At 44.5% G+C, this 14,255-nt stretch overlaps 1 protein-coding gene across 1 annotated transcript in view; it reads left to right on the top strand.

Moving 5' to 3' along the window:
• The window catches only part of LOC134958766 (calcium-activated chloride channel regulator 1-like), a 118,027-nt gene that overhangs the window by 41,493 nt on the left and 62,279 nt on the right, over positions 1–14,255 (top strand). Inside the window, exon 4 of the mRNA XM_063941502.1 lies at positions 2,298–2,438. Coding sequence (XP_063797572.1) covers positions 2,298–2,438 — 141 coding nt within the window. The remainder of the gene's footprint in view (positions 1–2,297; positions 2,439–14,255) is intronic.

Below are 14,255 nucleotides of genomic sequence, written 5' to 3'. Positions count from 1 at the left end.
GTTTTTCCGATTGTATTGGGGCCCAAAGTATAAATCACAGAATAGATATTGGATTTTTTTGTGGTTCAAAAATCAGACTACCAGGTTATTGGTAATAAACCTAGTAGATGACAATCTATAAAAATAGAGATGGTAGCCACAAGATATCATTTGTCATTCCACTCACTGACAATTGTATTACATTCACTGAAAATTGCATATTCTCCCATAGATGGATGCACCACATATGGGACCCAAGATAGAAATCACAGAATAAATATCGGGTTTCTAGGTGGTTCAAAAATCAAGCTACCAGACTGTTAATAATGAATCTAGTAGATGACACTCTATAAAGGGAGGGGAGATGGTAACCACAAAATATCATTTGTCGGTATATTCACTGAAAATTGTATTACATTCACTAGCAATTACATATTCTCCCATAGATGAGTGCACCCCATTTAAATTGGTAACAATATTAGCTTGATGTAAAAGATCTCTCTGCTTCCCATACAGTCATAAGCATGTAGAAGATATTTTAAACAATTTATGATGAGATAATAAAGAAAGGGAGAGAAGAGAGGTCTGCCAATGACAACAAATGTTTTGGGAGTGAGGCAGTGTGTCAATACCAAGTGATAAGGTTTAGTATGTTATCCAATATTATGAAATCTGAGAGTAATTGTTTTGTGCATGCATAAGTCCCTTGTATATAGATTCCTCTTTATCCACCCTTGTATTTTGATCATATATCAAAATTGATGTAGGATATACAGAGCAAAAATTATATGAATAATTCCAAAATCTAAAGCTCCTACCACGTCCCCTGCTAAGCGGGAAAAAAACGTGGTAGGTCCTACAGCTGAAAAAAAGGGGGAGGAACTGCGGGTGGGTGAGGGAACCTGTTTTCCGGCCTATAGCCGGTGGGTGTCTTACCCAACCTCGGGAGGATGTCTGTGAACAAGGAGACAAGGCAGGAGCCGAGGAGTGAGGTGCCGGCGGCCGCGGTCCGTGCGACCAGAAGTTCGGGTGCCGGGACCGGAAGTGACTCGCGTTTCGCTCCGAGTGACCAAGCTCTCGGAGCGAAACGCGCGTCACTTCCGGTTCCGGAAGTATATAATAATAAAAGTTATATTTTAATAATTTCATTTTTTCAAATCATTTCAAGTGTGCCCTGGAAAAGGCATACAGTTGTCTTTCTGTCCTTTTCTCTTCAAAGGACCACACCCGTTGTTTCATAGTTGTTATAACTATTTCCCGGGAGCACCACCAACCATTTGCCAAACTTATTATTATAGTAGGCTTTTACGTTGTTTCTATAATATTATCAATTCATAGAATCACAATTGTTATATCCTGTGCAGATTTATATCTTGTTGTTAAGATTCATACAGTTACCTTACTCACAGTGGCTGAGGATGCTGAAGTGCGGCTGAGCAGCTCCTCTCACCATACTCCTCACAAAAGTCAGACATGATGATGTCAAAAAGGTATTAATCTACCATTGGCACTTATTAAGAACCTCAAGTACTTTGCTTATTGCTACTAACAGCCTTCTGTACCGTTATCCAGTGTTATTTGCCACCGTTCTGAGATCTCTCCACTTTTTCATGCAGTTCCCCCAAGTCACGCACTGTAGAATTACTGTGTGGGTGTCATGTTGGTATGCGGTTAACATACCACCTGTCGGGATCCCGGCTGTCACAACACTGTCGCCAGAATCCCGACGGGTGTACTATACCGGCGGCAAGGTAGGTGATTCCCATACCCTCTAACATGACCCATTCCATGAGGTACAAAATGTTCTGCTCTTGGACTTCCTTGCCTGTGGCAGTTGCAGAGATGGGGCTACAGCACAGTCCAAACTTCAAATAGGAGAGCCACTCTAACTGCCCATGAGTCACGGACAGCGATGTTTGTGGTTGCAGTTGGTGTGACCTCCCCTATTTGAATTTTTTATCTGTATTTTAAGCGCCACCACGACCACACTCCAACCCAGCAGTCAGCAGCGTGTGCTGGGTTTAGGAGAAGAGCTATTCCTGCTGCTTCCAGTTAAGGAGGAGGAAACCCAGTGCCCCCACTTTGCCCAGCCATCAGACCTGGGCCTGGGTAATTTGTACCCTCTCCCCCCTCTCTCTCGGCACTACTGTATGTATATGTGTATATATATATATATATATATATATATATAAAAATTTAAATGTAGGCGATCATGGGGGCTTTGAGGGGGCCAGATATCAATTGTGCAGTGAGTACAATGAACTTCATACATGTAACATTCCTGTTGAATCTGTTTATTTATCTTTTTTCATTTCTAGAATATGGTAAAAGAAGCAACAAATTATTTATTTCTGGCAACCAGGAAAAGACTTTTCATAAAAAGCGTTAAAATCCTTCTGCCATCTACTTGGACACAAGTAAATAATTATACAAAGCCAACAACAGAAACGTATGGCACGGTAGGTCATTGGTAAAGTAGGTACTGTACACTGTTGCACCTAAGTTTGTGATGTAGGGCAAAAACATGGTTTATTTTTGTACAAGCACAGAGCTATATACTTCTGGTCTTGTCGCCTTAACTTATAAAGGAGCATATTTTGCTCCATAATGTTGCTCCTCTGCAGATAAGCATATTTCTATGAAATTTATTTAAAAAAAAGCTTTAAACACACAAAATTGCCCCATGTGATAAATGCAGCCCTGAATCTCCTCATTAACATTATTAATTTAAGCTAAAAAAGGAGAATCACCTGAGTAGTATTTTAAAAGAAAGGTTTAATAATTCTGTGAAGAGCGGTTCTTAGGTTGAAAGCAAATAAACCTTTTTGTTACATTACTTTGATGTGTCATACTGTACAGTAATACACAGTGGGTATTTTCAGATATTCTGCCTCCATGTAGGCTTACGTATTTCTAATTTGCAAGACTGGTCCAAGACGTGGAGAATAGAGTAACATTTATAAATGGCAGGCATTTGATGTGCCGGCTGTCGGGACCCCGGTGCTCAGTATTCTGGCTCCGGTATCCCGACAGCCGGCATACTGACAACTATTCTCCCTTTTGGAGGTCCATGACACCCCTGAAGGGAGAATAAATAGCATGCACCATGCCCGCAGCGAGCCCGCAAGGGGCTCTTTTGCGCTCGCCCCGCTGCTGGCATGCCGGCGGTCAGGATCCCGGCACCGGTATGTGGGCGCCGATATCCCGACAGCTGGCATAAGGTAGTAGACCCCTTCAAAATACACTGCCTGCAATTATATCCAGGGTTGGGGGGGATTTAGCAGATGAATGAAAGTGGCGAAATGAGTTATACTGTTTCAGAAGGCAGTAAAACAGAAATCCTTTTCAAATACTAAAAAAATGTAAAACCATGAATGACATAAATGTTAAATATAATAGAATATTCACATTCATTTCATAGTGCATTAGTAGCTATTCTAAAATTTATTTTAGAACAATTTTGTTTTGAATAAACAATATTGGTATTCCAGAATTAGTACTTTAAGACTACAATAATGACTTTCATAATGATTTCACATTGATTATACCATGATCTCCTGGCTATGAATACTATAATAATAACATGAGTTTTTAGGAAATGCATTTTATGTTAATTATGTCACAGTGATATCATTATTTATTTTGATGGGTGGCAAGGGGCTCATTTGCGCTCACCCAGCTGTCGTTATGCCGGCGGTCGGGATTCCGGCGTCGGTATGCTGGCCGCCGGCATACCATACTACACCCATTTTGATTACCAAGTGTTATATAATATTTTGTAATGGTTTTATTTTATTTTCATTTTATTGTGATTTTATATTGATACAGTATCTAGCTATTTCATGTAATTTCCAAGTGACATTGTGTGTGAATTTCATAGTATTTCTTTCGGGCCAGATTAAGTGTTTCGATTTACAATTTCGATTTACAATATAATGCATTTCAGAAAGAACAAGGAGGGAATGATATATGACAGTAGTGTCAAAACCTTCAGGCCTGTTCACTTGCACTCCGACACTGAGGGGTTACGTTTTTTGTGTGGAGTCATTGGTTTTAGATGGTGAGGTTTTGATTGGTCCCAACAGTTGTTATGGGAGGTTCTGTGGGTTTTTGTTAGTTGATTTGTAAGTGTGGGACTCTCTTCTCTTTTGGATGTTTACCGACCCGTCCTTCCTGCTGTGGTCGTTACTTGGAATTTTTCTTGGGGTTAAGTTTGTGTCAGCTTTTTTTGGTGGCTGGTGTCAGGCTGTTGGTGGTTTTATAATAATTTTTGGTTGTTTCCCTGGGGGCAGTTCCATTCATGGTAAAGGTTAGGCATGGATTCCAGTATTGGGCAGGGGCCACCACCGGCCAAGGTGGAGCCCTTTGCCATGGATGGGCTGCCGCCTCAAGTCGATGTGGGCGGATGGCCTCATCGATTGGTGGTTATGTCCCTGTAAGGGTTGGGCAGTCGATCCTTCCCTTGCAAGTCGTTTAGGCAAGGATGGCTGCAGAAGGCCTCATCCTTGGTGAGGTGGGAAGTTGGCCCTTGTTTGAATTTCCGTTTGTTAAAGTTTTTGCTTATTGTTATGCCGTTCTTTTCCCTCTACCACAATACTTTAGTTTATTTAAATTTAATCTAAAATTAAGGCCCAGATTTATCAACACTTGGAGAGTGATAAATAGCACGGTGATAAAGTACCAGTCAACCAGCTCCTAACTGTAATTTTTTAAACACAGCCTGTGACATGGAAGTTATGAGCTTATTGGTTGGAACTTTATCACTCTCCAAGGCTTGAAAAATGGGTTCCGCAGCGTCTAACAGTACAGGACAATGTAGGACAAATACATGGCATATTAACATTGCTGCATCAGGGACAGGACACTTAAATAATCACCAGGGGGGGTAGAAACCAATTGGAGTTGAAGAGAGTCTAAAGAGGGAAAAGCACATGAAGGGAGAGGGAGTGCTTATGAGAGCTTACATTTATTTAGTTAAGATCATGTGAGTGGAGTGTGGGTGTATCGGCCGATAGAGCGTTTATAATGGATTTGGAGTGAATTTATATTAATTTCAGATTGACTCTGAGAGTTTACACAAAGTGGTTTTGGAGTGTCCACAGGTAAGATAGGTGGAAACCTATGAATAGATAGTGTACAAAAGAATTAATGATGCAATGTTAGAGCCAGTAGAAGATATAATTTAGAGCAATCGAATATGATAGCTGAGCAGAAGATTTTTACCCACATTAGAGAAGAAACTAAAGACAGTGGTGGTCATTCCGAGTTGTCCACTCGTTGACGATTTTCGCTATGCTGCGATCTGTTGCTAAATGCGCATGCGCATGGTACACAGCGTGCATGCGCTAAGTTATTTAACACAAAACTTAGTAGATTTGCTGGTGTTCGTACGACGCTTTTCAGTCGCACTGCTGATCGGTGAATGGTTGACAGGAAAGGGGCATTTCTGGGTGGTAAGTGAGCGTTTTCCGGGAGTGTGCCAAAAAATGCACTCTTTCGTTCGCTATTCTGCTAAGCTAAGATACACTCCTAGAGGGCGGAGGCCTAGCGTGTACAATGCTGCTAAAAGCAGCTAGCGAGCGAACAACTCGGAATGAGGGCCAGTCTTAAGCTCAGAGGGATGAACACTTGCCACTGCAATGCAGTATAACTGTAGACTTCCCTGGCAGAGACTGGCAACAGGAAATCTGTATTGCACAAAACAGAAGCAAACTGGGGAAGCTATCAGCTACAGCAGGAATATACAAAAACTTGCAAAATATAATAACTGAACAGACTTGAAGCTTGTAGAACACTGGAGACAGGAACAGCACTGGAGACTGGAGTTGCCTAGTAGTAGCAGACAGGAACAGCAAGATGTTGTTATGTTGTTCTGTCTGTTATTTTGCTTTGTTCCCCAGCAGTGTGTTCCCCTACCACTAGGTGTCACCATGGAGCTTGTTTGTGTGCTGCAGTTCTGGATTCTGCCTAAGACACTGCAGTTCTGTCTTGGAATTGTGGTCAGGTATCAGGTATTCTGATTTAATAACCAGCATGAAAACACCTGGTCCCTGTTCTATTTAATCCCCCTGGGCCCAGCATTCAGTGCTGGGTCATTAATGTTGACTGCCTCAGATCTGGGTGTCTGTGTTAAGGGGGGTACACACGGAGCGATGTTCAGCTAATTTCTAAGCAATCTAACTAGATTGCTTAGAAATTAGCTGAACATCGCTCTGTGTGTAGGGGTGCTGGCGACAGCGATGCGCGGTCCCACACGTCGCTCTCGCCGGTACTAGGGGGGTAATTCCAAGTTGATCGCAGCAGGATGTTAGTTAGCAATTGGGCAAAACCATGTGCACAGCAGGGGAGGCAGATATAACATGTGCAGAGAGAGTTAGATTTGGGTGTGGTGTGTTCAGTCTGCAATCTAATTTGTAGTGTAAAAATAAAGCAGCCAGTATTTACCCTGCACAGAAATAAAATAACCCACCCAAATCTAACTCTTTCTGCACATGTTATATCTGCCTCCCCTGCAGTGCACATGGTTTGGTTTTGCCCAATTGCTATCAAAAATCCTGCTGCGATCAACTTGGAATTACCCCCTAGATTGGCCTGCATGCAGGCACAATCTAGCAGGTCGCTCATTTCACCGCTGGGTGAAATGAGCGCCCCCCCCGTATCCGCCCCTTCCTCACTCAGCACATCGTGCTGGGCTGAGCGGAGGGAGAGATGTGTGCTGAGCGGTCTGTGCTAGACCGCTCAGCACAAATCTCTGGGGTAATCTCCCCATCAGTACGGCCCTTTAGTCATGTGGATGTCATTCTTATGTTTTCAGTCTGGTTCCTTAATTTGTTATTCATTTTGGCCACCAGTATTGGCTACGGGTCTGCAACTCTTAAAGAACTTCTTCACCTGTTCAGGATAATCTTATGTTTTCAGGATATTTATTTACTCTGTACTCATGTCAAGACTCCTGTTTATCTGCATGTGACATCCCTGTATATACAAGCTTGTTCGCATTCTGCTATGATTCTGGACTTTTATTTGCTTATAATTCATACTAGTTACCTGCCCAATTGGTGATTCATTTACATCAGGGGTCTTCAACCTTTAAGACAGTGTGGGCCACATAAAAAAATGAAACGAAGCCGAGGGCCACTAAGCTATACTGCGGTATTTAGAATCTAAATTTTAATTTATGATTGTAATGAGACCTTTTCTAGACTCATAAGACCATAAAAAAGACTTCAAAAGATAATTATTGTAATTTAATGAATGAAACATGGTCTACTTTACCTTTGTTATTATAATAAGTTCATATCAGTGGGAAACTTGGCATTGTTTTTGCTTGGCCAGCTTGTCGATGTTGGCATCAATGTTAGAAGTCGCTATGCGCAGAGTATTCTCAAGATGTTGGTCTGTAAGCACTGAACTGGACTCATACGGCAGTATCACTGGACTGGTGGGTATAATGTGGGCATGCTTTCACAATATTGCTGCTGTCTGTCTGTGATGGGGGGAGGGAGGGTATGATAGCGCCTATGTCAAGACATAGGTGCTATCATACCCTCCCTCCTCCCCATCACAGACAGACAGCAGCATTGTCAAAGCATGCTCCCTGCCATCTCTGCTCTTAATACTTAATACACCCCCTGCTGGGTCCCCCGCCACGCCCCCTGCCCTCAATACTAATTTATTCACTGCCATGCTCAGGCTGCCGCACCCCCGTCCCCGCCGCTCCCGCACGCCGGGTTCCTGCACTGCCCCCTGCCCTCAACACTTATACACTTTTATTCTCCTGCCGCAGCCCCCCCCCCCCCCCCCGCGCCGGGTCCCCGCCGCACACAGCCATGCTCAGGCTGCATACATGCTGCCGCACCCCCTCCGCTCCCGCCCGCCGGGTTCCCGCACTGCCCCCTGCTCTCAATGGTAACTTGCCGCACCCCCCCAGCCGGGTCCCCGCCGCTCTCACCCACCTATTCAACACTGCAGGCGGAGGGAGACACAGGGAGGGAGACACAGTAAGGGTGACCAGACCACTGACCAGCCTAAGAGGAGCTACTCCCCTTCTTCACAGGCAACCAGTGACAGTGCGGGGGAGTCACATGACTCCGGGAAAGGGAAAAAAAATTTTTTTGTGTTCATATGTGCGCTGCGGGCGGGCGCGTCGGCGGGCCATGGAAACCATAGCAGCGGGCCACCTGTGGCCCGCGGGCCACGGGTTGAAGACCCCTGATTTACATCATCAGCATCTGCATTTCAAGTATTCCTGCTCCCGTGACCATCTGTTTGTCAAGTATCATTTTGTATCACTGGTTTATCTGCACACCCCTGTTTCTTGTGATTCCCTATATAAACTTAATTTTATGTTCACTGCCATCGCCAGTCAATTGTGGTTTCTCAATAACCCAGGGGAGTTCATAGCAGACGTGCAGAGACTGGTATAGCTTGTAGCTAAATAGACCGGTACAGCTGGAGTTAACTTGTAGTACCATATATCCACATATTTAAAATATAGCCAGTGCATGCCTTTGGTGCGTGAAAATATATATAGGGGCATATGAGGAAGGGGCATGGCCACAAAATAATATCATTCATATTACGCTGGACAATAGCCTCCATTATTCAAATTATGCCACACAGTAGCGCCAATTACACACATTACACCAGGTACAGCCCCTTTTACACATTACACCAGGTAGAGCCCCTTTTACACATTACACCAGCTAGAGCCCCTTTCACACATTACACCAGGTAGATCCCCATTTTACACATTATTCTAGGTAGAGCCCCTGTTACACATTACACCAGGTAGAGTCCTCTTTTACATAGTACAGCAGGTAGAGTCCCCTATCACACATTACACCAGGTAAAGTCCCCTATCACACATTACAGCAGGTAGAGCTTCCTTTTACACATTATGGCAGGTAAGAGTCACCTTTTACTCATTACGGCAGGTAAGAGTCCCCTTTTACTCATTACGGCTGGTAAGAGTCCCTTTTACTCATTATTGCAGGTAGAGTTCCCTTTTACACATTACGCCATGTAGAGTAATGAGAGGGAGGGAGTGAGAGATAACCTTGGGAGGGAGAAAGAAAGGTGGCAGGTAGAGAGACAGAAAGAGTGGTGGGAAGGAGACAGAGAGGGAGGGGTGGGAGGGGGGGAGTGGAGAGAGGAGAGAGAGAGAGAGAGAGAGAGAGAGAGAGAGAGAGAGGGGAGAGAGACAAACACAGCGGTACCTATGTGATGATGGCTGGAGTGCAGGCAGCCATGGCGGAGGCGTGGGGATGTCCCTGTGCTGGTGACAGCTATAGCACACTATGGAATCAGAGCTGTCCTCCCGGAATCCCCTGTGCATCTCCTGACATCCCCTGTGTGGTTCTCTGCTCCAGCAGGTACTGGTGCAGGGATAATGCTGCAAGTGAGGGGAGGAGCAGTGTGGAGCACATGGGGAGGCTGAGTAACGGAGCAAGCTATAGCAGCTGTGCATCCAGCAGAGGAGCCGGGCGCAACGCTCCTGTTATAGTAGCCAGCGCTGCAGCTGGGGGTAGCCAATCAGAGAGGATGTGGATGGTAGGCCAACAGCACAAATGCGCTGTGAGCGAAGCACCATCCACCCACACCTAGTTGCGGCCCTGTTCTGTGCTTTTTCGGTTCTCAGATACCATACTTCGCTTTCTGCTTTCTCACACACCATACTGCACTTTCTCCTCTCTCAGGCGCCATACTGCGCTTTCTGCTCTCTCACGCGTTATACTATGCTTATATCCAGAACTTAGAAGAAGAGTATCCTACTACATATAATTATAAGTCCCTAGATATATTCTCATTGTAAGAGTTTATTACAGAAAAGTATTGCTGTATATTAACATCATAACAGTTGCCTATACATCTGCAGTACACTAAAGAGATTATAAGAAGACGTTCCTCTGTTAGACAACAATATAAATTAGTTATAAAGGGCCCATACATCAGCAATTAATTAGGGTAATTCCTAGTTCTGCGATGACTGGGTCGGGTGATCGGCAAAATCTAACATGTTGGACAATCTCTCAATTTGCCAATTCCAATGCAAACATTACTGGAATTTCTTGAATCAGGGAATTTTAACATGTTATATTTTGCTGATCCCCCAAGAAATTGCAGATCATCAGAATCTGCCGTCCAGCGAATTGGCGCCAGAGACAGCATAAGGTAATAAGGGATTCATCCAATAGATGCATGGGTTGCATTACTCAAGTCAATATACTGTTTTAGTGAGTAACAATAAACGTAAGATCAGATGTGAGTAAACAGGAGAAATAAAGGAGACAGAAGTTATACATTTTTATTTTATTTTAACATCTATTCGCATTCTCACATATGCGTTACATGCGTTAAGATTGAATTTTAAAATAAACATAATAAAAGTAAATTTTAATACAAATGGAGGATCGCAAGAAGATTATTATTGTGACAGTTATTACATCATATAGAGCAGTCTATGAGTAGACAGTAATAGAATACTTTGTCTGCTTTTACTTAGTTCTACTACGTACAGAGGTGTAGCTAGGCACCATGGTACCCGGAGCAAGGGCATGTTTTGGCTCCCCCTTCCCCTGTACTGAATTGGGGGCCTAGCCAACATCAACATGTGGTGGCATGTTACATTTGAAAAGAAACAATATTTTAAAATCCTAAATTGGTGACAGGGCCGATTCCAGACCTTGTGGAGCTCAGGGCAAAAGTTTCCTTTGGGTTTCCCCCATGTTTAAAATAGGCTCAGTGCGTGCTGAAGGCTTGCAACAACAATATAGGGGCATGGCAGTACGGACGGTTTAATGGTTAGTATTACTGCCTCACAGCACTATAAAGGTGGCCAAAGCTGTCAGCCTCTCCCGCTATCGCCTCTGGCCTGCCCTGTCCCCTACCTAGTTTCCGAGTCAGTGTGTACCCCCTCTGCTTCCCCTCCTCCTGCACTGCGGTTGCCAGTACAGTGGCCCAAAGGAATGGGGGGTGGTGGGCGGCAGAGAGCCCTCTAACTTTTTGGTGCCCGGAGCTCACGCTCCACTGGAGCCACCCTCGCTACACCCCTGACTACGTATATTCTTTATGTAGCACTGCAATAATTTATATTATTAAGTATAATACAACATACCATGAAGAGATGGTTTATTTGTGATCTGTGCAGATGTACATCTTGTTCTTTTATTTGTAATCTGCAAAGGCGTATATGAGTTAGAGATGAGCGGGTTCGGTTCCTCGGAATCCGAACCCCCCCGAACTTCAGCCTTTTTGCACGGGTCCGAGGCAGACTCGGATCTTCCCGCCTTGCTCGGCTAACCCGAGCGCGCCCGAACGTCATCATCCCGCTGTCGGATTCTCGCGAGGCTCGTATTCTATCGCGAGACTCGGATTCTATAAAAGGAGCCGCGCGTCGCCGCCATTTTCACACGTGCATTGAGATTGATAGGGAGAGGACGTGGCTGGCGTCCTCTCCGTTAGAATAGATAGAGACACTTGAGTTGATTACTTAGTAATTTTGGGGAGCATTAGGGAGTACTCAGAGTGCAGAGTTTTGCTGATAGTTACTAGTGACCACCACCAGTTTTATTTATTATTTAATATAATCCGTTCTCTGCCTGAAAAAAAACGATACACAGTCACATACCATATCTGTGCTCAGCCTCAGTGTGCTGCATGATAATATCATCTATGTATATCTGACTGTGCTGAGTGCTCACTGCTCACACAGCTGAATTGTGGGGGAGACTGGGGTGCAGTTATAGCAGGAGTACAGTGCACACTTTTGCTGCCAGTGTGACTGACCAGTGACCACCAGTATATTGTCTGCCTGAAAAAGTTAAACACTCCTGTGGTGTTTTTTCTTTTTTATTCTATAAACGCATTCTGCTGATAGTGTCCAGCAAGTCCGTCATTCATTATATTATATAAATATTTACCTGCAGTAGTGTTATATTTTTTTTGTTCATCTCTATCATCTTTATCATCTCTATATTATCAGACGCAGTATGGTAGTCCACGGCTGTGGCTACCTCTGTGTCGTCAGTGCTCGTCCATAATTGTATACCTACCTGTGGTGGGGTTTTTTTTTTCTATCTTCTTCATACTAGTAGTTTAGGAGTCTGCTGACAGTGTCCAGCAGGTCCGTCATTATATTATATATACCTGCAGTAGTGATATATATATATTTTTTATATCATTATCATCTCTATACTAGCAGACGCAGTACGGTAGTCCACGGCTGCAGCTACCTCTGTGTCGTCAGTGCTCGTCCATAATTGTATACCTACCTGTGGTGGGGTTTTTTTTTCTATCTTCTTCATACTAGTAGTTTAGGAGTCTGCTGACAGTGTCCAGCAGGTCCGTCATTATATTATATATACCTGCAGAAGTGATATATATATATTTTTTATATCATTATCATCTCTATACTAGCAGACGCAGTACGGTAGTCCACGGCTGTAGCTACCTCTGTGTCGTCAGTCACTCGTCATCCATAAGTATACTAGTATCCATCCATCTCCATTGTTTACCTGAGGTGCCTTTTAGTTGTGCCTATTAAAATATGGAGAACAAAAATGTTGAGGTTCCAAAAATAGGGAAAGATCAAGATCCACTTCCACCTCGTGCTGAAGCTGCTGCCACTAGTCATGGCCGAGACGATGAAATTCCATCAACGTCGTCTGCCAAGGCCGATGCCCAATGTCATAGTACAGAGCATGTAAAATCCAAAACACCAAATATCAGTAAAAAAAGGACTCAAAAATCTAAAATAAAATCGTCGGAGAAGCGTAAACTTGCCAATATGCCATTTACCACACGGAGTGGCAAGGAACGGCTGAGGCCCTGGCCTATGTTCATGGCTAGTGGTTCAGCTTCACATGAGGATGGAAGCACTCAGCCTCTCGCTAGAAAAATGAAAAGACTTAAGCTGGCAAAAGCACAGTAAAGAACTGTGCGTTCTTCGAAATCACAAATCCACAAGGAGAGTCCAATTGTGTCGGTTGCGATGCCTGACCTTCCCAACACTGGACGTGAAGAGCATGCGCCTTCCACCATTTGCACGCCCCCTGCAAGTGCTGGAAGGAGCACCCGCAGTCCAGTTCCTGATAGTCAGATTGAAGATGTCAGTGTTGAAGTACACCAGGATGAGGAGGATATGGGTGTTGCTGGCGCTGGGGAGGAAATTGACAAGGAGGATTCTGATGGTGAGGTGGTTTGTTTAAGTCAGGCACCCGGGGAGACACCTGTTGTCCGTGGGAGGAATATGGCCATTGACATGCCTGGTGAAAATACAAAAAAAATCAGCTCTTCGGTGTGGAAGTATTTCAACAGAAATGCGGACAACATTTGTCAAGCCGTGTGTTGCCTTTATCAAGCTGTAATAAGTAGGGGTAAGGACGTTAACTACCTCGGAACATCCTCCCTTATACGTCACCTGCAGCGCATTCATCATAAGTCAGTGACAAGTTCAAAAACTTTGGGCGACAGCGGAAGCAGTCCACTGACCAGTAAATCCCTTCCTCTTGTAACCAAGCTCACGCAAACCACCCCACCAACTCCCTCAGTGTCAATTTCCTCCTTCCCCAGGAATGCCAATAGTCCTGCAGGCCATGTCACTGGCAATTCTGACGAGTCCTCTCCTGCCTGGGATTCCTCCAATGCATGGTGGTTCCGGTATCCATCATTACTGCAGAGCCAACTATAGACTTGATTGAGGTACTGTGTCCCCGGTACCAAATACCATCTAGGTTCCATTTCTCTAGGCAGGCGATACCGAAAATGTACACAGACCTCAGAAAAAGACTCACCAGTGTCCTAAAAAATGCAGTTGTACCCAATGTCCACTTAACCACGGACATGTGGACAAGTGGAGCAGGGCAGACTCAGGACTATATGACTGTGACAGCCCACTGGGTAGATGTATTGACTCCCGCCGCAAGAACAGCAGCGGCGGCACCAGTAGCAGCATCTCGCAAACGCCAACTCTTTCCTAGGCAGGCTACGCTTTGTATCACCGCTTTCCAGAATACGCACACAGCTGAAAACCTCTTACGGCAACTGAGGAAGATCATCGCAGAATGGCTTACCCCAATTGGACTCTCCTGTGGATTTGTGGCATCGGACAACGCCAGCAATATTGTGTGTGCATTAAATATGGGCAAATTCCAGCACGTCCCATGTTTTGCACATACCTTGAATTTGGTGGTGCAGAATTATTTAAAAAACGAGAGGGGCGTGCAAGAGATGCTGTCGGTGGCCAGAAGAATTGCGGGACACTTTCGGCGTACAGG

Source organism: Pseudophryne corroboree, chromosome 9 (assembly GCF_028390025.1).
Source record: "Pseudophryne corroboree isolate aPseCor3 chromosome 9, aPseCor3.hap2, whole genome shotgun sequence".
Taxonomy (NCBI): Eukaryota; Metazoa; Chordata; class Amphibia; order Anura; family Myobatrachidae; genus Pseudophryne; species Pseudophryne corroboree.
This window is presented reverse-complemented; position numbering and strand designations above follow the sequence as displayed.